The 25,564-nt window shown below is 43.7% G+C and overlaps 1 protein-coding gene across 6 annotated transcripts in view; it reads left to right on the forward strand.

Annotated features, from left to right (window-relative positions):
* The window catches only part of SIL1 (SIL1 nucleotide exchange factor), a 301,233-nt gene that overhangs the window by 44,857 nt on the left and 230,812 nt on the right, over positions 1–25,564 (forward strand). Inside the window, exons 1-2 of one of the 6 annotated variants that reach the window (XM_082621612.1) lie at positions 3,975–4,049; positions 17,531–17,661. The exons of 2 other annotated variants lie outside the window; for them this stretch is intronic. In XM_082621612.1, the coding sequence (XP_082477738.1) occupies positions 17,630–17,661 (32 nt within the window). In that variant the 5' untranslated portion in view covers positions 3,975–4,049; positions 17,531–17,629. 3 more of the 6 variants (XM_082621613.1, XM_082621615.1, XM_082621617.1) reach the window with 3 other exon arrangements.

Raw genomic sequence — 25,564 nt, forward strand, 5'->3', positions numbered from 1 at the left:
TTTTCTGGCCAAAACTCCCTGGAGATGCCAAAGCCTTCTAGTAGGTGGGAGGCTGCCATCCAGAGGCCTCACATCCCTTTCTCAGGGGGCTGAAAACACTGTTTTTTAAATTTTCCTTTTCTGCTACTGAGGCCTTCAGAAATGCACCTGAGCAAAGCACAGACACTGGGGTCGTTGATGTCTCCTGGGATAGAGAGACCTAGAATTCCTGACTGGCACCAAGGAAGCTGCTGATGGGCTCAAGTGTGCCCGGTCCCAGGGCAGAGGTCATCTCGTCTTTGCACTGCCTTAGCTGCTGCCCCCTCCTCCATCTGAGTGCAGCACAGGTAGTAGAGGACCCTGGTTCAGATGGCCAGTTCCTCTTGGTCTCCTCGGCAGTGCCCCTCAGCTTCTTCTTTTTTTTTTTTTTTTTTTTTTTTTTTTGCGGTACGTGGGCCTCTCACTGTTGTGGCCTCTCCCACTGCGGAGCACAGGCTCCAGACACGCAGGCTCAGCGGCCATGGCTCACGGGCCCAGCCACTCCGCGGCATGTGGGATCTTCCCGGACCGGGGCACAAACCCGTGTCCCCTGCATCGGCAGGCGGACTCTCAACCACTGCGCCACCAGGGAAGGCCCTCCCCTCAGCTTCTTGCTCTCAGCTTATTGCTTCTTCCATGTTGGCAGCTTGATTTAGCTTTTCTGGGAACGCAGAGAGCTCTCTCTAGCTTCACACTCCTGCCCTTGCACTGACTCTCAGCCTCTCAGGACCTCTAAAGCACTGTTTTCTAACAGAGCTTTTAGCGATGATGGAAATGTTTCATAATCTGCACTGTCCAATATGGTAGACATTAGCCACATGTGGCTCTTGAGCACTTGAAATGTGACTGGTGTGACTAAGAAACTGAACTTAAAATTTTATTTAATTTTAATTAATTTAAATCTAAATACTGCATGTGGCTATTGGCTACTGTGTAGGACAGCACAGCTCTGAAGAGTTCAGAGAGAAGAGTTTTTCTTTTATTTGTAAAATGGGGATAAAAATTGGCCCCATCTGCCTCATAGGGCTGTCTGAAGCAAACAAGATGATGAATGTGAAAAAGTTTTATTCACATAAGGGATCTGGACAGATAGACAGCAGTGTGAACTTATAGCTCTTTGTTAAAATTTCTGTTTTATGGCCCTTGCTGGACTGTGTTGATTTGATCTGTTTACATTTCTGTGTCTCTCTTCTGACTCTGAGCTCTTTAAGGGTAAGAACAGGTGGGATAGTATCAGAGATGTATCCTCACCGCATGTAGCATGGTACTCATGTTCAAGTAAATAAAATGTCTGGAGTTCAGAAGTGATTCCTGGCAGCAGGATTTAAAGTGTATGGTGAGGGACTTCCCTGGTGGCACAGTGGTTAAGACTCCATGTTCCCAATGCAGGGGGCCCGGGGTTTGATCCCTGGCCAGGGAACTAGATCCCACATGCATGGCAACTAAGAGTTTGTATGCCACAGCTAAGGAGCCCACCTGCTGCAACTAAGACCTGCTGCAACCAAATAAATAAATAAATTAAATAAATTAAAAAAAATAAAGTGTATGGTGAGAGCTGGGATTGGGGGGTACACAGAGAGGAGGGGGCAGGACAATAGGGTGGTGAGACAGAGAGCTAGGGCTCTGGCTCCCCACACTCAACATTCTAGGGCCATCCAGAGAGAGCAGGGAGCCAATTCCTGATGCCAGGAATGCTTTCACACAACTGGGTATCAGGCTTGTCAGAGATTAATTGAGAAAGTTTGATCAGAGGAGAAATGATCTATTCATACATTTTGCTTGTTGAGGTAGGCCAGATTGATCATATAAATCTCTGCCTAGCCAGGGCTCTGGGGGTGGGTGCTGTGGTTTCCTTTAATTGATGGTGGCAAGGTTGAAGGTGGTTCCCCAGGCTCTTTACCTTTCCAAGGTTTTGCTCTTCTGGGGAGTGGAAGAGGGAACTTGGAAGCTCTCCAACAGAGCTGTAAGGGACAGAAGGCTTTTTAGTTGTTGTTTACTTATTGAAAAGGAAATTTAAAACTTATTTCTGCTCAATTCCAAGAGTAATACAGGGAAACAGAGAAGAGACCAACGTGATCCCACCACCCAATCTGATCCTTGGATTTCAAACTTTCCACCTTTACAGTGGTCCTCCTTGTTTGGGGGCCACGAGAGTAGAGGCAAGCTGCTTAGGCCCAGCCCTGCACTCTGATTTTAGCAGCTCAATAGGCTTGAGCTTGGAGCTAGTTCCCCTGGGAAGGGGTTCTCAATCAGGGCTTTTAGAGGTTTGGGGATTGGGGGGACACAGAATTTTCCTTCTGTACATATTTGAACTGGTTAGATCTGTCCCAAGAAGGAAGCCATGCTCCTGTGAGTGTTGGCAGCTCTGTGTCCAGCTGGACTCTTCTCTTGGCTCATGCATTTAAGTAAGAATTCTGAGATTTGAGTTATTCTATTTTTAAGCATCTTACTCTTGTAGTACTTTATTAATATCTTTTTTATAACTTGTGTCAGGCTCAATTGTAATTTATATGTTCACTATGCAATGTACCACTGATGCAGTAAATACTTGTTGAACATTTATTATCTGTCCTCATGGTACTAGGCAGCGACACAAACTAGAATTATTCCTGGGCCCAGCTATTCTCACCAGCCTCCTGGGTGTTCCATGGGAAAAGTGAGCTGTTCCCTGTCCTTTCCCACCCAGTCCCAGGGAAATATCTTATGTAGGTTTTTCTAATAAAGTGGCACTACTCACTGAAGCCTAGGGGCTTGTTCTCTCTTTCCAGGCTACTAACCAAAGTTTGTTCATGGTTGTGAAGTCAATCTTCGATCTGCTTGAAGTAAACATAATCAAGAAAGTAGATTAACTGCTAGAAGCTCACATAATACATGGAAAAGGGAAAGTAACTAAACAGATAGGTTGATTGTTTGCTCTTATTGTTTAGATTATCCTTTCTCTGACTTAAATTCCCAGTTATAGCACTTTCGGACTGTATGAACTTGTATAAGTCTTTCAACCTCTTTGAGCCACAGCTTCCCTATCTATAAAAAGGGGGTGACAGTTCTGATCTTAAGAAGTTATGAGGGGCTTCCCTGGTGGTGCAGTGGTTAAGAATCCGCCTGCCAATGCAGGGAACATGGGTTTGAGCCCTGGCCCAGGGAGATCCCACATGCTGCAGAGCAACTAAGCCCGTGCGCCACAACAACTGAGCCTGTGCCCTAGAGCCCGCGAGCCACAACTACTGAAGGCCGCACGCCTAGAGCCCATGCTCCACAACGAGAGAAGCCATCGCAACGAGAAGCCCGTGCACTGCAACAAAGAGTAGCTCCCACTCACCGCAACTAGAGAAAGCCCATGTTCAGCAATAAAGATCCAATGCAGCCAAAAATTAAAAATAAAAACGTTATAAGAAGTAAATATAATGTATACGCAACACCTGGCATATATAAATAAGATTCAGTGGTAGAACGGAATTAGAGCTGCTGGTGGCTTTTATTTTTAAAATAATTGGTCGTTGTCAATTCACACATTACATAAGTAGATAAAGTAGGTGACTTGCAGGTGCCCTCTTCTGCATAAATTTTCTAAGGACTGTTTATTGCTTCAGACTCCTTATTGCTTTATCCCAACTGAGTCACGCCAGTTTGATTTTTTACTCCCTACCACCTCTGGTTTCTTTTTGGCCGCACTATGCGTCTTGTGGGAATCTTATTTCCTCAACCAGGAATCGAACCCTTGTACCCTGCAGTGGAAGCCCGGAGTCTTAACCCCTGGACCACGAGGGCAGTACCACCTCTCACTTTTTTCTGATGATCCTTCCGCTAGAAAGAAGTTAAGCTGTGGTTTAGGAACAAAACCAGGCCCGCGGGTACCTCACGCTGGCGGAGGGATACTGGGGTAAATAAGTTCCAGGAGGTTTGCTCAGATAGACGCTAGGGGGCGGGACTTAACAGAAGCCGGGAGGGGTGGGGCTGACAACTCCGATTGCGGGAAAGGGAGAGAGGCGGCTGTACGCTGTTTGGAAGAAGACAGTTGGGCGAGGAGGCAAGTGACATAATAGTCGCGCGCTCACGGCTTCTGACGGTGGCCGCTGCGTCTGCGTACGGGGAGCTGGTTGCCGCTGCGGCCGCCTGGAATTGTGGGGGTTGTGTCTGCCCCTCGGCTGCCGGGCGGGAAGCCGAAGGTAGGGGCGGTGAGGGCCGCCCGGCCCTGGGCCTGGGCTGGGGGCTCAGGGCGCTGCCCGGGTCTCCTCCCGCCAGAGGCCCTGGCGCCTTCCCAGCACTGTTGTGGGGTCCCTACATATCGCCCCCCTAGTGTCTGCGAAGCGGGACGTACAAGGGGGCTCTGGGCTCCTCACTGGTTTCCGCAGACGGGGCCTCTCAGCCCAAGGCTGCCTTCCCTACTTGTCCCTCTCAAAACGTCTCCCGTAACCGTGCTTAAAGGCCAGGAGATGAGGCAGTGGGCATCCGAGACGGGCTTTTGGCTTCGCATCTGTTTTAGTTCCCTTCCCTGTTCCCTTTTCCCGGCCTCAGTTTCTGCATTTGTCCAGCTGCTCCAGTGTTGACATTCTGGTGTCTCTTCATGTGGAATTGAGCCCTACCCGCGTCGTATATCCACTCCTGTCTTGTGTTATCCTTTGCCCTGGTAGATGAAATACTTGCCTTTAAAGTAGGGGTTAGAGACTTGGGTGTGTTACAAATCACCCAGAAGGTTGTGCATATCCCTGGGTTTTACTTACAGGAATTTTGGGTAAAGTGGGGCATGGGCACCTGCAGTCCTTCCCAGGTGGTTCTGATTTAGGTGGTCCTGAAATCCTCGCTTTGAAATTCTCTGCTAAAGAAGGCAGGAGAAAATCATTTGAAATATGAGCCCCATGTGGGAAAAACAAGGAGTCAGGAAATGCCCAACACCTAAGAGGCCAGTGGGGGCTTCCTTTGCCCTAGAGGAGCTAGAGGGCTGTTTGATGCCTTAAAAAATAATAATTTAAAAAATATGATTCATATGTAAGATCAATTTTCTAATATTTTTAAATGCTTGGCCTTGATTCAAGTCCAGCTGGCTTTCCGGCCTAAATAAAACAAAACAAAAAGGCAAACTGCTTTGGGGGATTGAGGGGGTTAGATTAAACCCAGACTAGGTAGGCAGGTAAAGAATGAATCCTCCATGTTTGCTAAGAGAAGAAATTGATTTTTATAAACATAGTGTTTGTTTTGACAGTGTGAAAGATGTGTTTTGTATTTGTGTCTTTTTATCTCCCAACCTACCCAAGCTCTTTTCCTTTATGATAAAACTATAGCCAGATTTGGAGATTGGATAGCAGGACTTGCTCTGTGGCTTCAGCTGAGAACATGGACCTTGGGTTTTAAAGGTGTTGCCACACCAAATTTATTTTTACCTTTCTTTTGGGTGTTCGGTGAATTTTATCAGCTAATTAATACATGTGCTGTTCTGATGAAATTGGCAACAGAAAAGACTTATTGCCCCCATATTACAGACGATGGGATTGGGGAGTATGTTAGTAGGGATGTGGTAGCTCAGGAATGAGAAATTGCCTTGTTCTGTGATTCCTGCTTTCTTCACCTTTCCTGCTGTCTTTGAATACGAGCTGTTCTCTGCAGAGGCCAATTTTGAGTCCTGGTGTGTTTCATTGACCCGAGAAAAGGATAATGAAGTGAAACTGAAAGTTAAAAAAAAGGGTTTGAAATAAACATGCCAGAACTTAATTCTCACTGAGTCTCTTGTTCTCCTTTAGAATGGTATGTGTAGGTGCAAGTGGAGGGGGTTGAGGGTGGCATCACTTAAGTGATATGGCCTTTGTTTTTGTTTTTTTTGGCTGCACCACCCGTCATATGGCATTTTAGTTTCCTGACCCCGGATCGAACCTGTGTCCCCTGCATTGGAAGTGTGGAGTCTTAAACACTGGACTGCCAGGGAATTCCCATATAAAAAAAATTCTTTTTGGATATGGCCTTTGTACAAAGTAGTTTTGAAAATCCAACTCTGACAGAGACATTTTTGAACCATATGAGAGATCAGTTTCATTAATACATGATACCATACTTTTTTTTTTTAAATCCCAAATGGCATGGGTAAGCAATCTTGTCCCTTGACTTCAGATGAATTAACGGTTCATTTGAAGTGGACCTAGTGGTGAACATGAGTTTTTTTTTTTTGGCCACGCAGCGAGGGTTGTGGAGTCTTAGTTCCCCTAGCAGGATTGCACCTGGGCCCTCGGCAGTGAAAGGGCAGAGTCCTAACCGCTGGACTGGCAGGGAATTCCCTGAACATGAGTTTTTTTTAAATTAATTAATTTATTTACTTTTGGCTATGTTGGGTCTTCGTTGCTGAGCGCGGGCTTTCTCTAGTTGCGGCGAGCAGGGGCTACTCTTCATTGCAGTGTGCGGGCTTCTCACTGCAGTGGTGGCTTCTCTTGTTGTGGAGCACGGGCTCTAGGCGCGCGGGCTTCAGTAGTTGTGGCGCACGGGCTCAGTAATTGTGGCGCGTGGGCTCTAGAGCGCAGGCTCAGTAGTTGTGGTGCACGGGCTTAGTTGCTCCACGGCATGTGGGATCTTCTCGGACCAGGGCTCGAACCCGTGTCTCCTGCATTGGCAGGTGGATTCTTAACCACTGCGCCACCAGGCAAGCCCCTGAACATGAGTTTTGATTCTGAATCTGTTTCTTATTAGCCATATGACCTTGGACAAGTTATTTCACCTCTTAGGGTTGGTTTTTCCAATGGATAAAAATGGGAATAATATTTTAAAGAGTGGTTAAATGAGGTAGTACATATGAAAGCTCTTGGGACATAGGAATGCAATAACTGTTTTCACCCTCAAAGAATGAAATTTGCTATAAATGAGAATATTCAAAAAGGAGCGTTTGTAAAGGCAAGTTGTGCCTTTTTCCAAGTAGGTGGATGCCTTCTAATTGTTATTTCATTTATGTTTGTGGATTCATGCTTTGACCTTCTCATCCTGCCTCCTGTCTTTTTCTTCATTCATTTTCTTTTTTTTAACATCTTTATTGGAGTATAATTGCTTTACAATGTTGCTGTATAACAAAGTGAATCAGTTATATGTATACATATATCCCCATATCCCCTTCCTCTTGCGTCTCCTTCCCACCCTCCCTTTCCCACCCCTCTAGGTGGTCACAAAGCATAGAGCTGATCTCCCTGTGCTATGCGGCTGTTTCCCACTAGCTGTTTTACATTTGGTAGTGTATATATGTCCATGCCACTCTCTCACTTCGTCCCAGCTTACCCTTCCCCATCCCCATGTCCTCAAGTCCATTCTGTACGTCTCTGTCTTTCTTCTTGTCCTGCCCCTAGGTTCTTCAGAACCATTTTTTTTTAAAGATTCCATATATATGTGTTAGCATAGGGTATTCTTTTTTTTTTTTTTTTTTTTTTTTTGGTATGCGGGCCTCTCACTGTTGTGGCCTCTCCCGTTGCGGAGCACAGGCTCTGGACGCGCAGGCCCAGCGGCCACGGCTCACGGGCCCAGCCGCTCCGCGGCATATGGGATCCTCCCAGACCGGGGCACGAACCCGTATCCCCTGCATCGGCAGGCGGACTCTCAACCACTGCGCCACCAGGGAGGCCCAGCATAGGGTATTCTTTTTCCTTTTCTTTCTTTTTTTTTTTTTTTTTGGGGGGTGTAGATATTCTTACACCCGTTTTATAGTTCAGGAAATGTAGAGCCAGGGAGTGGTCTCAGTTAATGGTACTCATGATAGGGTTGTTTTTTTTTTTAATTTTATTTATTTCTTTATACAGCAGGTTCTTATTAGTCATCCATTTTATACACATCAGTGTATACATGTCAATCCCAATCTCCCAGTTCGGTATTTGTTTTTCTCTTTCTGACTTCACTGTGTATGACAGACTCTAGGTCCATCCAGCTCACTACAAATCACTCAATTTCGTTTCTTTTTATGGCTGAGTAACATTCCATCTTATGTATGTGCCACATCTTCTTTATCCATTCATCTGTTGATGGACACTTAGGTTGCTTCCGTGTCCTGGCGTTGTAAATAGAGCTGCAATGAACATTGTGGTACATGACTCTTTTTGAATTATGGTTTTCTCAGGGTATATGCCCAGTAGTGGGATTGCTGGGTCGTATGGTAGTTCTATTTTTCATTCATTTTCTGTCCTTTCCTGAGTGAAGATGTGCTGTGGAGGCCATCTGCCAGTTTCTTGGAGTAAGCCTCTTTTCAGGAGAGCTAATCTGAACATTCTTACAATGCCAGCCCCTTGGTTGTGGATTCCTGGGGATTTTTCTCCGGGGCCTCAGCTGGTGCTTAGATCACGCTCTGTAGCACAGGAGTCTCTAATGCCTGGATTTGGTATCAATTTGGAGACCTGTCCTTGTGGAGCTAATCTTTTCTCTTTCTGAGCAAGGATGAATGCTTTATCCTTCTCTGAGTCGGCTTTAAGCTACAAGCCTTAGTCTTCCATAACATAGAGCTTCTTATTTTAATTATAAGAAAGGAATATCCTGCCCTTTTCTTTATTTACTTTCACCAAGGGTTTTACTGCTGAGTAGGGGAGGAGGATAGCCTGTTATCATTCAGGTGGGGCTGTCGGTAACCCCTGATTACTAGCTTCAACAGTAATTGAGTTAGTCTTTGGGATAAAAACCTCATAAAAGAGTCAAGCTGCTCAGGACACATGTGAAGCACCTGTCAGTATTTTCCTGATTTGTGAAGAGTTTACACCTGTAAACTTGTGTAAACCTGTAAACATCCTCACTTGTGCAATTTTCTACCTTGGAGATAGTGAGAATCCAAGAGCAACTGAACTATGTTTAGCCCAGACTGATAGACAAGGGTGTGGTTATGTTGGCTGACCATGTCTGCCCTCATTCTCCTAATAGTGTCCTAGGCACTATTTGAGGCATTGAGAAGTGACTTAGTCAATTATGGGCTGCTATAACAGAATACCATAGATTGGGTGGTTTAAGTAACAAGCACTTATTTCCAACAGTTCTGGAGGCTGGAAGTGCAAGATTAGGGTGCCAGTATGACCAGGTTCTTGAGGAAACTGGGTTGTCCTTTTGGACATCTAATCAAGTGTTTCTCAACCTTTTTTCATTAGCACCTTTTGAGACATTTTTTCCCCTAATTGCCCCCCTGCCTCCAGTCAGTGGAATTTTAATACCACAGATGTACTGTGTATCTGATTATGTACTATGGCTCTTTGGAGGGCCACAAACTGTTGTAATATCTAAGATTTTTTCTTCCCCAAGAATCAGTTTTCACCCCTTTGGGGATGATTTTGCCCTCATTGAGAATGCATAGTCTTATCCTATATTGTCTCACTCATACAGTCATCAAGGCTTGTTTTCTATCTAGAACTTCCACCTGTTACCATAAGCTTTTTCAACACCTCAAACACCAAACTAGTGAAAGCAGGAGAATATTGTCTCATTCAGTCCTCACATCAACCTTGTAAGATAGTTGGTATTATCCCCATTTTACAGATGAAGTAACTGAAGCTTAATGAAGTGATTTGGTCAAGGTCAAAAAGTTTGGTGTAGTCAGTCTTTAAATCCAGTTCTGATTCTAGAACTATTTTTGTTGACTCTGCTGCCCATCCCCACTCCTCAAGAGTCTGCAATCATCAGCAGGATAATCAACCATTCAACTTATTTTCTCAAGGCCCTAGTAGGTGCCAAGCCCAATGAAAAATGTTGTGAAAAGAGAGTTCCTGCTGTTGAAGAGGTCACTGAGTGACGTCTTACATGTTGCAGATGCCTTAGGGATAGTGCCTTTGTTACCCTCTCCTGTTTGGGCCTCTTATGAGATGGCTGGCTCTAGCTAATGGCTGTCTTGGAAAGATTGGAGCTAGCTGGCTTTTAGGAAGGTCAGAGCTGTGGATTTGTCCTTACTAGTTCCATTTTCCAACCAGCAGAGCTGTTTCTGATCACTGAGCATGTTATGTACAGGGTATAAACAAATGGGTGTAGCAGGCCCAGTAAACTCCTTGGCCATTAGATGTTTGTAAGCGTGAGGATTAGTAAGAATGATGTTTATTTTTTGCTTATTGATGTTCTTAGTAATTCAGAGCAGAAGTTGTTTGTCCCTTTCTGAAGTTATTCCATACTGTCTGCCTCAAAGCCTAATGATGTTAAGAGATTCAGAAAGAAATGGAATATGGGTGGAGGTAGGAGGGATATTTTTACTTGGACTTCTCCAAAGAGGCAGGAATTGAATTTATTCTTTACATTTGCTTCTCTGGTGCCTCCTTGGCCTTGCTCACAGCTGAGCCCAGGTGTTCCTGGTCTAGAAATTGGAGCCTTTGGGTAGTGTCTGATGTTTAGCCCATGTCACGTGTCATATCTACACAGAAACGGGAAGGGGTATGTTTAAGAGGTCTGCTTGCTGGCTGTCTTGACTGAAAGCATTCTTTTTTTTTTTTTTTGAATTTTTGAATTTTATTTTTTTATACAGCAGGTTCTTATTAGTTATCCATTTTATACATATTACTGTATATATGTCAATCCCAATCTCCTAATTCATCCCACCACCCCCACCCCCACGCCACTTTCCCCCCCTTGTGTCTATACGTTTGTTCTCTACATCTGTGTCTCTATTTCTGCCCTGCAAACCAGTTTATCTGTACCATTTTTCTAGGTTCCACACATATGCATTAACATACGATATTTGTTTTTCTTTTTATGACTTACTTCACTCTGTATGACAGTCTCTATCCACGTCTCTACAAATGACCCAATTTCATTCCTTTTCATGGCTGAATAATATTCCATTAAATATATGTACCACATCTTCTTAATCCATTCGTCTGTCGATGGGCATTTAGGTTGCTTCCATGACCTGGCTATTGTAAATAGTGCTGCAGTGAACATTGGGGTACATGTGTCTTTTTGAATTATGGTTTTCTCTGGGTATATACCCAGTGGTGGGATTGCTGGGTCATATGGTAGTTCTATTTTTAGTTTTTTAAGGAACCTCCGTACTGTTCTCCATAGTGGCTGTATCAGTTTACATTCCCACCAACAGTGCAAGAGGGTTCCCTTTTCTCCACAACCTCTCCAGCATTTGTTGTTTGTAGATTTTCTGATGATGCCCATTCTAACTGGTGTGAGGTGATACCTCATTGTAGTTTTGATTTGCATTTCTCTAATAATTAGTGATATTGAGCAACTTTTCTTGTGCTTCTTGGCCATCTGTATGTCTTCTTTGGAGAAATGTCTATTTAGGTCTTCTGCCCATTTTTGGATTGGGTTGTTTGTTTTTTTAATATTGAGCTGCATGAGATGTTTATATATTTTGGAGATTAATCCTTTGTTGATTCATTTGCAAATATTTTCTCCCATTCTGAGGGTTGTCTTTTCGCCTTGTTTGTAGTTTCCTTTGCTTTGCAAAAGCTTTTAAGTTTCATTAGGTCTCATTTGTTTTTGTTTGTTTTTATTTCCATTACTCTAGGAGGTGGATCAAAAGAGATCTTGCTGTGATTTATGTCAAAGAGTGTTCTTCCTATGTTTTCCTCTAAGAGTTTTATAGTGTCCGATCTTACATTTAGGTCTTTAATCCTTTTTGAGTTTATTTTTGTGTATGGTGTTTGGGAGTGTTTTAATTTCATTCTTTTACATGTAACTGTCCAGTTTTCCCAGCACCACTTATTGAAGAGACTGTCTTTACTCCATTGTATATCCTTGCCTCCTTTGTCATAGATTAGTTGACCATAGGTGCTTGGGTTTGTCTCTGGGCTTTCTATCCAGTTTTCCCAGCACCACTTATTGAAGAGACTGTCTTTTCTCCATTGTATATCCTTGCCTCCTTTGTCATAGATTAGTTGACCATAGGTGCTTGGGTTTGTCTCTGGGCTTTCTATCCTGTTCCATTGATCTATATTTCTGTTATTGTGCCAGTACCATACTGTCTTGATTACTATAGCACTCTAGTATAGTCTGAAGTCAGGGAGTCTGATTCCTCCAGCTCCGTTTTTTTTTCCCTCAAGACTGCTTTGGCTAGTCAGGGTCTTTTGTGTCTCCATACAAATTTTAAGATTTTTTTGTTCTAGTTCTGTAAAAAATGCCATTGGTAATTTGATAGCGATTGCACTGAATCTGTAGATTGCTTTGGGTAGTATAGTCATTTTCACAATATTGATTCTTCTAATCCAAGAACATGGTATATCTCTCCATCTGTTGGTATCATCTTTAATTTCTTTCATCAGTGTCTTACAGTTTTCTGCATACAGGTCTTTTGTCTCCCTAGGTAGGTTTATTCCTAGGTATTTTATTCTTTTTATTGCAGTGGTAAATGGGAGTGTTTCCTTAATTTCTCTTTCAGATTTTTCATCATTAGTGTATAGGAATGCAAGAATTTCTGTGCATTAATTTTGTATCCTGCAACTTTACCAAATTCATTGATTAGCTCTAGTAGTTTTCTGGTGGCATCTTTAGGATTCTCTATGTATAGTATCATGTCATCTGCAAACAGTGACAGTTTTACTTCTTCTTTTCCAACTTGGATTCCTTTTATTTCTTTTTCTTCTTTGATAGCCGTGGCTAGGACTTCCAAAACTATGTTGAATAATAGTGGCGAGTGTGGACATCCTTGTCTTGTTCCTGATCTTAGAGGAAATGCTTTCAGTTTTTCACCATTGAGAATGATGTTTGCTGTGGTTTTGTCATATATGGCCTTTATTATGTTGAGGTAGGTTCCCTCTATGCCAACTTGCTGACGAGTTTTTATCATAAATGGGTGTTGAATTTTGTCAGAAGCTTTATCTGCATCTGTTGAGATGATCATATGGCTTTTATTCTTCAATTTGTTAATATGGTGTATCACATTGATTGATTTGCATATATTGTAGAATCCTTGCATCCCTGGGATAAATCCCACTTGATCATGGTGTATGAGCCTTTTAATGTGTTGTTGGATACTGTTTGCTAGTATTTTGTTCAGGATTTTTGCATCTATATTCATCAGTGATATTGGTCTATAATTTTCTTTTTTTGTAGTATCTTTGTCTGGTTTTGGTATCAGGGTGATGGTGGCCTCATAGAATGAGTTTAGAAGAGTTCCTTCCTCTGCAATTTTTTGGAAGAGTTTGAGAAGGATGGCTGTTAGCTCTTCTCTAAATGTTTGATCGAATTCACCTGTGAAGCTGTCTGGTCCTGGACTTTTGTTTGTTGGAAGATTTTTAGTCACAGTTTCAATTTCATTACTTGTGATTGGTCTGTTCATATTTTCTATTTCTTCCTAGCTCAGTCTTGGAAGCTTATACCTTTCTAAGAATTTGTCCATTTCTTCCACGTTGTCCATTTTATTGGCATAGAGTTGCTTGTAGTCTCTTAGGATGCTTTGTATTTCTGTGGTGTCTGTTGTAACTTCTCCTTTTTCATTTCTAATTTTATTGATTTGAGTCCTCTCCCTGTTTTTCTTTTTTTTTTTTTTAAAGTAGATGTTGGGGGTAGGAGTTTATTAATTAATTAATTTTTGCTGTGTTGGGTCTTCATTTCTGTGTTAGCGCTTTCTCCAGTGGTGGCAAGCGGGGGCCACTCTTCATTGTGGTGCGCGGGCCCCTCACTATTGCGGCCTCTCTTGTTGTGGAGCACAGGCTCCAGACACGTAGGCTCAGTAGTTGTGGCTCACGGGCCCAGCCGCTCTGCAGCATGTGGGATCCTCCCAGACCAGTGCTCAAACCCGTGTCCCCTGCATTAGCAGGCAGACTCTGAACCACTGCGCCACCAGGGAAGCCCTCCCTGTTTTTCTTGATTAGTCTGGCTAATGATTTATCAAGTTTGTTTATCTTCTCAAAGAACCAGCTTTTAGTTTTATTGATCTTTGCTATTGTTTTCTTTGTTTCTGTTTCATTTATTTCTGCTCTGATCTTTATGATTTCTTTCCTTCTGATAACTTGGGTTGTGTTTGTTCTTCTTTCTCTAGTTCCTTTAGGTGTAAGGTTAGATTGTTTATTTGAGATTTTTCTTGTTTCTTGAGGTAGGCTTTATTGCTATAAACTTCCCTCTTAGAACTGCTTTTGCTGCATCCCATAGGTTTTTGATCATCGTTTTTTTGTTGTAATTTGTCTCTAGGTATTTTTTGATTTCCTCTGAATTCTTCAGTGATCTGTTGGTTATTTAGTAATGTATTGTTTATCCTCCATGTGTTTGTGTTTTTTACGTTTTTTTTCCCTGTAATTGATTTCTAGTCCCATAGTGTTGTGGTCAGAAAATGTGCTTGATTTGATTTCAGTTTTCTTAAATTTACTGAGGCTTGATTTGTGACCTAAGATGTGATCTATCCTGGAGAATGTTCCATGTGCACTTGAGAAGAAAGTGTAATCTGCTGAGTTTTTTTAAAAATAAATTTATTCATTTATTTATTTTATTTTCGGCTGTGCTAGGTCTTCGTTGCTGCATGAGGGCTTTCTCTAGTTGCAGTGAGCTGGGGCTACTCTTCATTGCAGTGCGCGGGTTTCTCATTGTTTTGTCTTTTCTTGTTGTGGAATACAGGCTCTAGGCGCACACGCTTCAGTAGTTGTGGCACGTGGGCTCAGTAGTTGTGGCTCATGGGCTCCAGAGTGCAGGGTCGAAGTTGTGGCAGTAGGCTTAGTTGCTCCACAGCGTGTGGGATCTTCCCGGACCAGGGCTCGAACCCGTGTTCCCTGCATTGGCAGGCGGATTCTTAACAACTGCGCCACCAGGGAAGCCCTAATATGCTGTTTTTGGATGGAATGTCCTATAAATATCAATTAAATTTATCTGGTTGGGGCTTCCTGTAAATAAATGATGACACAATGCATCCATAAAGAGAGAGAGAGGGAAGGAGGAAAGGAAAGAAAGAGAGAAGGAAAGAAGAAAGAAAGAAACAAGGAAAGAAAGAAAGAGAAAAAATTGCTAATCAGGAATTTAAAAAAAAATCTATCTGGTCTAGTGTGTCATTTAAAGCTTGCATTTCCATACTAATTTTCTGTTTGGATGATCTGTCCATTGGTGTAAGTGAGGTGTTAAAGTCACTCACTATTATTGTGTTACTGTCAATTTCCCCTTTTATAGCTGTTAGCAGTTGCCTTATGTATTGAGGTGCTCCTATGTTGGGTGCATGTATTTTATAATTGTTATATCTTCTTGGATTGATCCCCTGGTCATTATGTAGTGTCCTTCCTTGTCTCTTGTAACATTTTTTATTTTAAAGTCTGTTTTATCTGGCATGAGTATTGCTCTCCTTTGATTTCCATTTGCACGAAGTATCTTTTTCCATCCCCTCACTTTCAGTCTGTATGTGTCCCTAGGTCTGAAGTGGGTTTCTTGTAAAGAGCATATATATGGGTCTTCCTTTTGTATCCATTTAGTGAGCCTGTGTCTTTTGGTTGGAGCATCTAATCCATTCACGTTTAAGGTAATTATTGATATGTATGTTCCTATTACCATTTTCTTAATTGTTACACTTTTTTTTTTTTTTGCGGTACGCAGGCCTCTCACTGCTGTGGCCTCTCCCACTGCAGAGCACAGGCTCTGGATGCGCAGGCTCAGCGGCCATGGCTCATGGGCCCAGCTGCTCCGCGGCATGTGGGATCTTCCCGGACTGGGGCACGAACCCACGTCCCCTGCATCGGCAGGCGGGACTCTCAACCACAGCACCACCAGGGAAGCCCTACATGTTTGTTTTTGTAGGTCCTTTTCTTCTCTTGTGTTTCCCACTTAGAGAAGTGCCTTTAGCATTTGTTGTAGAGCTGGTTTGGTGGTGTTGAATTCTCTTAGCTTTTGCTTCTCTGTAAAGCTTTTGATTTCTCCGTCGAATCTGAATGAGATCCTTGCCGGGTAGAGTAATCTTGGTTGTAGTTTCTTCCCTTTCATTGCTTTAAATATATCATGCCACTCCCTCTGGCTTGTAGAGTTTCTGCTGAGAAATCAGCTGTTAACCTTATGGGAGTTCGCTTGTATGTTATTTGTCATTTTTCCCTTGTTGCTTTCAGTAATTTTTGTTTGTTTTTAATTTTTGTCAATTTGATTACTATGCGTCTTGGCGTGTTTCTCCTTGGGTTTACCCTGACTGGGACTCTCTGTGCTTCCTGGACTTGGGTGGCTATTTCCTTTCCCATGTTAGGGAAGTTTTCGACTATAATCTCTTCAAATATTTTCTCGGGTCCTTTCACTCTCTCTTCTTCCGGGATCTCTGTAATGAGAATCTTGGTGCGTTTAATGTCCCAGAGGTCTCTTAGGGTGTCTTCATTTCATTATTTTTTTTTTTATCCTTTTCCACGGCAGTGAATTCCACCATGCTGTCTTCCAGGTCACTTATCTGTTCTTCTGCCTTAGTTATTCTGCTATTGATTCCTTCTAGTGTATTTTTCATTTCAGTTATTGTATTGCTCATCTCTGTTTGTTTATTCTTTAATTCTTCTAGGTGTTTGTTCTTTAATTCTTCTAGGTCTTTGTTAAACATTTCTTGCATCTTCTTGCTCTTTGCCTCCATTCTTTTTCCAAGGTCCTGTATCATCTTCAGTATCATTATTCTGAATTCTTTTTCTGGAAGGTTGCCTATCTCCACTTCATTTAGTTGTTTTTCTGGGATTTTATCTTGTTCCTTCATCTGATACATAGCCCTCCGCCTTTTCATCTTGTCTGTCTTTCTGTGAATGTGATTTTTGTTCCATAGGCTGCAGGATTGTAGTTCTTTTTGCTTCTGCTGTCTGCCCTCTGGTGGATGAGGCTATCTAAGAGGCTTGTGCAAGTTTCCTGATTGGAGGGACTGGTGGTGGGTAGAGCTGGCTGGTGCTCTGGTGGCAGAGATGAGTAAAACTTTAATCTGCTTGTCTGCTGATGGGTGGGGCTGGGTTCCCTCCCTGTTGGTTGTTTGGCCTGAGGCGACCCAACACTGGAGCCTACCTGGGCTCTTTGGTTGGGCTAATGGCGGACTCTGGGAGGGCTCACACCAAGGAGTACTTCCCAGAACTTCTGCTGCCAGTGTCCTTGTCCTCATGGTGAGCCACAGCCACCCCTTGCCTCTGCCGGAGACCCTCTAACACTAGCAGGTAGGTCTGGTTCAGTCTCCTGTGGCGTCACTGCTCCTTCCCCTGGGTCCTGATGCGTACACTACTTTTTTTTGTTTGCCCTCTAAGAGTGGAGTCTCTGTTTCCCTCAGTCCTGTTGAAGTCCTGCAGTCAAATCCCGCTAGCCTTCAAAGTCTGATTCTCTAGGAATTCCTCCTTCCATTGCTGGACCCACAGGTTGGGAAGCCTGACATGGGGCTCAGAACCTTCACTCCAGTGGGTGGACTTCTGTGGTATAAGTGTTCTCCAGTTTGTGAGTCACCCACCCAGCAGTTATGGGATTTGATTTTATTGTGATTGCGCCCATCCTACCGTCTCATTGTGGCTTCTCCTTTGTCTTTGGATGAGGGGTATCTTTTTTGGTGAGTTCCGGTGTCTTCCTGTCAATGATTGTTCAGCAGTTAGTTGTGATTCTGGTGCTCTCTCCAGAGGGAGTGTTTGACTGAAAGTATTCTTGATTATGCCTTTTAATTACCACTTATTATCATCACAGGTAGAGAAACATACAGCAGTCAGTGAATTGATCCATGTCTCGCCACTTCCCTTTCTGCAAGTTGCCTGCCCTTTCTGTCTTGTGAGAGAGAGGAGTTCTAGAAATGGGAAGAAGAATGAGAGATGCATCCCAAAGGTCTGGTGAGGAAGGCTGATGCCAGTGGACTTTTAAATGGACATCTCTTTACATTTGTGAATAGTTTCATGCTTATGCCTCTCATTTCTATGAGCCTCCCAAGGAGGTAGCATCTGTCTGACCAAACTGTAGAAAACTAGCAGGCTTTAGTTCAGTGGAAGAAACATAATGTAGGACAGTCAATACAGAAAACATTGATTGGTCATGCTTTGAATCCAGTGAGTAGTAGACACTGGAAGCATGAAAGGCCAGCTCCTTAGGTAGGATTTTAAGGTTGATTTTGTGACCCTCTGCATCTCGTACTCATGAGGGTTGAATTTGATTATATTCATGAAGCAAAGTCTCCACCCTTGGGCCCAGCTGCTAAAGTTTAAATTCATGGTATTTCTGTGCTGGAAGAGATCATCCTAGGGGGTCTTTATATCAGTTTCATTGCAAACATCAGGACTGAGTTTTGTTCAGATCCAAGGGATGGCTGTTTGTGGTTCCTTGGGTGAGTAAAGAGGAGGTACCCTTCTAGTTCTGTCACCACCCAGTACTTCAGTTTTGCTTTCTATTTGTTCCTATTTTACTGGTAAAAGAAGCCCCAGAGAAGTGAAATGGGCCATATACTTTTTTTAGGGCCACCAGTGTATTAGTGGCAGAGCCAAGACTCAAGCCAGAGAGCTCACAGAAGATGGCCATAGATGTTGCTAGAATTATTTGGAGCCTTGTAAAGATGCAAGATATTATTGCAGTTAAAAATTTCTAGGGAGGGAGAAGGCCCTGCCTCCACTGACTGCCTTGTTTATTATCTTACAACTCTCACCAGTGAGGTTTTTAGCTATCGTGCTGATTTTTTAAAAATTTATTTATTTAATTAATTTATTTTTGGCTGTGTTGGGTCTTTGTTGCTGCGTATGGGCTCCCTCCAGCTGCGGTGAGCAGGGGCTACCCCCTGCTGCGGTACGCATGCCCCTCATTGCAGTGGCTTCTCTCGCTGCGGAGCAGAGGCCCCAGGCGCGTGGGCTTCAGTAGTTGTGGCGCACAGGCTTCACCGCTCTGCAGCATGTGGAATCCTCCTGGTCCAGGGCTTGAACCCATATCCCCTGCATTGGCAGGTGGATTCCCAACCACTGCGCCACCAGGGAAGCCCTGATTTTTCTCCTGTTTATGTTGAAGTGTGTTTCCTTTTGCTCTTATCCCAAAGGAAATAGATTTGAAGTTTCCACTTGTTGTAGAAACAGTGAAGTAGTTCCCAGGCCAGACTGCTGTGTGTTCTGTAAAGAATGGAGCCAGTGAACCAGTGGACCTTATTTTGTGATCCAAGCAAACCTTTAAAACATTTCTAAAAGAAAAAGAAAGTGAAGGAATAAATAGTATGTCAGGTGGTTTAAAACCACTCAGGGGTCCAATGTTTATAGCAGCACTGTTTACAATAGCTAAGACATGGAAGCAACCGAAGTGTCCCAACGCAGATAAATGGATAAAGTAGATGTGTTTTATATATATATATATATATATATATATATATATATATATACACACACACACATACATACAATGGAATATTACTCAGCCATAAAAAAGAATGAAATAATGTCATTTGCAGCAACATGGATGGACCTAGGGATGATCATACTAAGTGAAGTAAGTCAGACAGAGAAAGACAAATATCATATGATATCACCTATATGTGAAATCTAAAATAAATGATACAAGTGAACCTATTTACAAGACAGAGACAGACTCACAGACATAGAAAACAAATGTATGGTTACCGGACGGGAAAGGGGTGGGGATGGATAAATTAGGAGCTTGGGCTTAACAGGTACACATACTATATATAAAACAGATGAACAACAAGGACCTCCTGTATAACACAGGAAACTATATTCAGTATATCGTAATAACCTATAATGGAGAGACTTCCCTGGCGGTCCAGTGGTTAAGACTCCGTGCTTCCACTGCAGGGGGCATGGGTTTGATCCCTGGTTGGGGAACTGAGATCCTGCATGCCGTGTGGCGAGGCCAAAACAAACAAACAAACAAATAAACAAACAACCTATAATGGAAAAGAATCTGAAAAAGAATAAATATATACATACTGACACTAACACAACATTATAAATCAACTATACTTCAGTTGAAAAAAAAAACCCGCTCATGGGTCAGCTCACTTGGTTTCTTATTCTGCTCTTTACTTATTAGATTTCAGATGTGAACAAGTTACTTATTTTCTCCAAGCCTTGATTTTATAATCTGTAGAATGGGAATAGTAATAGCTACTTTTGTAACTGAATTGAGAATTGCAGAAAGTGCATCCTCTGGCACAGTGTAAGTGCTCTATATATTATTATCAATAATGACAGCAACAGTAGTTTCCAGTTCCTGACCTGGTTAGAGGGTAAGTTATGCTGACTGGGCAAGTGTGACCTTAACCATCGCATCATTGTGTTTGTTGGTTGGCTTATTATTCCTATCAATCACACTGATCATGCTCATACTAAATAACTAAAAGTTGTGAACAGCAAGGAAGTTTGCAGCTTCTCTGCCATCTCTTTCCTTACTCGGCTTAGTTCTCACCTTTTTGAGGCTCTCTCTAACTGGCTGCCCCAGTCAGGGTGCTCTGTTTCCTGTGCAGTGTCTGACATCGTGATTTTAATGGAGCAGGGCTGGCTGGTCCAGAGTCTGCCTGCAGCCCTCTGAGGCAATGTGTTCTCCTTGTCTCTTGCCTTCTGCTTTTCAGCCAGACATGAAGCCATTAGCTCATTAAGGGGACTTTGACTTCTGTCACAGCTTTCTTCTGATTTGTATGCCCATTTCTGGCCTTGTGCAAGGTCACAGGGGCATAGTCAAATACACTGACCTGGATTTTGTGCTCAAGTTGGCTCTTTTCCTGTGAGATTTGCAACTGGTTCAGTGTAGCAATGGGGGTGGGAGTGGGGAAAAAGCCCCTGAAGTTACTGCCCCCCATTTTATATATATATATATATATATATATATTTTTTTTTTTTTTTTTTTTTTTTTTTTTTTTGTGGTACGTGGGCCTCTCAGTGTTGTGGCCTCTCCCATTGCGGAGCGCAGGCTCAGCGGCCATGGCTCACGGGCCTAGCCGCTCCGCGGCATGTGGGATCTTCCCGGACCGGGGCACGAACCCGTGTCCCCTGCATCAGCAGGCAGACTCTCAACCACTGTGCCACCAGGGAAGCCCTGCCCCCCATTATATTGATTTCAAGCTGGGGTTTTAAAAATCCTGAGCATCATAACTATAGCCTGTGCCTTACTTCTCTGAATGAAGCAAATAGGGTAAAACCTCATTATTTGGGGGCAAGACCAGTCTGAGTAGGTAACAAACCCCAGAAATTAAAGAGTGTTTTCAAAGAAATGCCATTGTCTTAAAATTTGGGGCAAGCCTCTGCAGTATCTTTCTTGTCTAGTCTTACTGCTTCCTCTGTTTCCTGGAACTGTACCTGAGTTTTTTATAGGAGCCTCCTTCTGTCTTTTCCTTAGGCTTCCTCCAGGACATTGTGTACCACTGCCCGTTAGGGTCTTCCTAAATACAGTGCTGATTGGAGAACACTCATGTTTATAAGCTTTCAGTGGCACTTACTGGCTGCTAAACAAATTCCATATGTATCAGTTGTCCTGGTGTTCATGCTTATCACGGTGTATCCCTGTCCTACCACTTTAATTATATTCTGTACCGTTACAAGTACCCTTTGCTCCTGGTAAACTGATCCACGTGGTCCTGTAATCATTCTGCATGTTTGCGTCTCTGCCAGTTCTTTTGTCCAGAGTACTCTCTGCTTAGTTTCCTACTTTGTGCTGCAGATCCACCTTCTTCAGTCAGCCTTGCCTGATACCTACTCATCTGTATCCCCATGGCAACACTTTGATTATAGAATTCAGCATACTTTATCCTGGTTCATTGCTCTGTCTCTTATTGTATGAGCATCTCATGGCTCATACATGGGCGTGCTTTATTTTGTCTCCAGCATAATGCTGAGTGTAACATGGACACCATAAATGCTTGTTGAATAAATGAATACATGAATGCCTGAGAAATGATTAACAGTTCTGTTCAAATTTCAATTCTTCCCTGAAATATTCCTTGATCCCTAATCACAGTGAGTCTGGCACACTCAACTCCCAGAGCCCTTTGTGTGAAACAGTCTGATTCTTTTGAGTAAGTCTTATCTTCCCAACTTGATTAGAAATTCTCGGAGGGCAGAAACTGCATCCCTCATTCTTCTTTGTGTACCCAGCCCCCAGCACAATTCCTGGCACATAGAGGGTGTTTAATACATGCTTTTGAATCCAGGAATCCAGCCATTTGGTCAGTTCCTCTGCCTACCAGTTCATCAGCCTTCTCTGTCACTCACTGGCCAGGGGTCTCCAACTCAGAGATGTTCCAGGGCCGGGTCAGAACCAGTGTGAGGCAGCAGGGAATGTTAGGCTGTGTCAAACTTATGAGCTCCATGGCGGACAGCTGCTACTCAGCCCATTATTGCCATGGGTGAGTGTGGCTTTAGTGGCCTCCTCATCTCATATTACAAGAGAAGCTAGAAATCCAGATTTTAATGTGAAATCTACGAGGACTACCAAAGCACATCTGTGGTATAGATTTGACCTATACACTATCCATTTGTGACCTTTGGGTAGAGGCTGAAATTTCACACATTTAAGTTCCTTGTGGAAGAAGAAAGGGAGGGGAGGGCATAATCTGAAAGCCTTAGAGGGAGTTTTGGTGAAAGCCTAGCTTGGGTTGAGAGCATCTTGTGACTTTCTGTGGGTAGTGACTTAGTTTCTTGAGCAGAGTCCTGCAGAGACCGTGCACGGTCTGGGCTTCATCCTCCCTTGTATTCTGTCCCCAGAAAGATGGTGTCCTGGGGACATACGTGATTTTTGCTCTTTTTGCCCAGCCTCGGCTGAGGCAGGTTTGATGGTTGTTCTTGCTTCTGTCGACTTCTAAGGGCCTGGTGGTCAGGCTGGTACAGTGCGAAGTCCCAGAGACCATTCCTGTTAATGGCTTCTCTGAGAAGGGGTTCTGGATGAGCAAGCACAACCGAAAGGAAAATATATTGTACAAAATCATTGCCTAAATGTGGTCAGCCAAGGGGCGAAGCAGTATAATAGCCAGAAGGAAATCTGTACCTCTATGGAGCCTCTTGGAGGGCATTATCTTTCCTTTGGCTGTCCTGTTCTTTTCATAGTCTCTAAGGGCCCATGGCGGTGCTTACTGCTTGGTATTACTTGCAGGTCTGAAAGTGTTGCCACCAGTGGTATCCTCATCTGCGGTAGAAACTAGCTAATTGGAATATCTGGAAAAATACATGAGAAACTGAAAAGAGGGTCGTCTCTGGTGAGACCCCCTGTGTGGCTGGAGAACAGGAGAGGAGGGAGACTGACTTTTCATTGTATACCTTTGTGTGCTTTCTTTAATTTGAACCATGTACATATATTGTTATTTTTTTAATGTACCTGAGCAAGCCTAAGTTTGATCTCCTCTTCAAATTCTCTGTTCCCACTTTAGTCCTGAAGCATGGGTTTCTCTGTAAACACCTAGACCCAGTCACTGTAGATTGCCTCTCAGAGGTAGCAGCCTTGCTTCTCTGGTCCCCAGAAGTGTTTTAGGGTTTCTCACTTAGGGGTCTTAGAATGACAATCAGGCCTAAAGTACGTTCAACATTTTACTGTTTTTAAAGGGCTTTTGGATACATTGTTTTATCTGATCCTTACAACATCCCCATTTTATAGAGGTGAAAAATTGAGGTTTGGGGAGTCTGAATGACTTACTTGGGGCCATATAGCTAGTCAGGGTAGAGCTGTGACTGTTCCGGGTAGCCTTAGTTTACATTCATACCCCTTGCTCTAAGTTCTTATGGCAGTGAGGTAGTCTTCTCTTTTTGGAATTCTCTTACAGGTTTTCAGAGCTGTTGCAGTAGGGGCAGGAGGTGGAGCTGTGGTGTTTTCTCTTTCCTCTTTCGTCTCTAGCTTTTCCCTCTTTAGGAATCTAGTTACATAGGCCTGTCTTCTCTGGAAAAAACGGGTCAGTAGTAGGTTTCTCCATTTTCTAGATAGGGTAAATTAAGGCTCCATTGGGGCGATACCTTTTAGGGAAGCTTGAATTGACAGTCTGGTTTTCTATTCTTTGCTGAGTGTTATTGCTGCTATTAGGCAGAGGGCTTTGTTTCCAGGTTACAAATCTTTTTTTTGTTGCGGTACGTGGGCCTCTCCCATTGCGGAGCACAGGCTCCGGATGCGCAGGCTCAGTGGCCATGGCTCACGGGCCTAGCCGCTCTGCGGCATGTGGGATCCTCCTGGACCGGGGCATGAACCCATGTCCCCTGCATTGGCAGGTGGACTCTCAACCACTGCGCCACCAGGGAAGCCCCAGTTACAAATCTTCTGAGCAAAGAAGTAAGTATGGAATAGAATTGGAAGGACTCATGTAGTCCTTGGATATAATTTAATGCTCCACATCCCAGAGAGAGTAAACATTGTAAAGTGTGCAAGATGGGTTTGGATTAATACCCTGACAACATACGGTTTGGCATGTAGGGCACTCCCTGGGAGTGCCCTGGGAGACCCTCCTCACCATACACAGCCTGCCTTTGCTGGGTGGTCCCTTCCCACAGGTCTTCCCGGCAGCTGTTGTGCACCTGGGTGAATCGTCAGCTTCCCTAAGCATTGAAAAAAACAATTTTAACTGATGAAAGCTCTCATACAGGAGGCAAAATAAACAGACAACCCTGAGAGACAGTGTGTTTTAGTACTTCTTAGTTTCCCCCGAGTTTGTCCAGGGTATTCACTTCCATTAGAAACACTGGCTGATCCTCACCACTGGTCTCTTCAGAATACAACATTGGAAATCATCTTACCCTGGGACTTCCCTGGTGGCGCAGTGGTTAAGAATCCTCCTGCCAATGCAGGGGACACGGGTTCCATCCCTGGTCCGGGAAGATCCCGCATGCCTCAGAGCAACTAAGCCCGTGCCCCACAACTACTGAGCCTGCGCTCTAGAGCCTGCGAGCCACAGCTACTGAGCCCGTGTGCCACAGCTACTGAAGCCCGCGTGCCTAGATCCCGTGCTCCACAACAAGAAAAGCCACCGCAATTAGAGACCCCTGCCTGCCTGCACCGCAACAGAGTAGCGCTACCCCTCTCGCCGCAACCAGAGAAAGCCCACGTGCAACAATGAAGACCCAATGCAGCCAAAAATCAATCAATCAATCAATCATCTTACCCTTTCCAGTCTGCTGCCCCTGGTGTCATGGGTGTGGAAGGTCTCTGGAAGCTCCAGAGAGGCAGTGAGCACCATGGAGGGAAGGCTCAACTGCTTCTAAGAACTAAGCAGAAATCTTTGACTTTTTACCTTTTCTGTTCTTACTTAAATCAGAATAAGGTTGCCTTCAAAGAGAATTCTGTGCATTACTGACACAGCTCAGAGTGGGAGAGGCTCCTGGTACCTCCTTTGCAATCTCTGAAGAGAACTTATTGGGGGCATGCAGAGGTCATGCTCAGGTTATCTTTATTCACCTAGCCCCAACCTGTGCTATGCTGAAGAGAGTTGTTATAGAGATATGTACCAGCTGATGGCTTAGTCAAGGCCTCACTGGTTGGCAGCTTTGCAGGTCTGGAAACTCAGCTAGTTCACCCAGGTTTAAGTTCCAGTGGGCTCTCTTAAGCATATGAAATTCATGAGACCATCAAGCCACAGTTTCAGTTAACTAATTAACTGAGAAACATGACTACCAAGTTGATTTGTGTGCACAGGTAGGAGCATTGTCTCCAGTATAGGAAAGGTGAGCTGGGAGCCAACTCAGCTCTGGAGGAAGTCAGGGTGAAGCATGGTGGAAAGCTCTTGGCTGTAGATAAGATATACCTGGATTCAAACCGTATACTAGCTGTGAGACTTGAG

Source organism: Mesoplodon mirus, assembly GCF_964341445.2.
Source record: "Mesoplodon mirus genome assembly, chromosome: 5".
Classification (NCBI taxonomy): Eukaryota; Metazoa; Chordata; class Mammalia; order Artiodactyla; family Ziphiidae; genus Mesoplodon; species Mesoplodon mirus.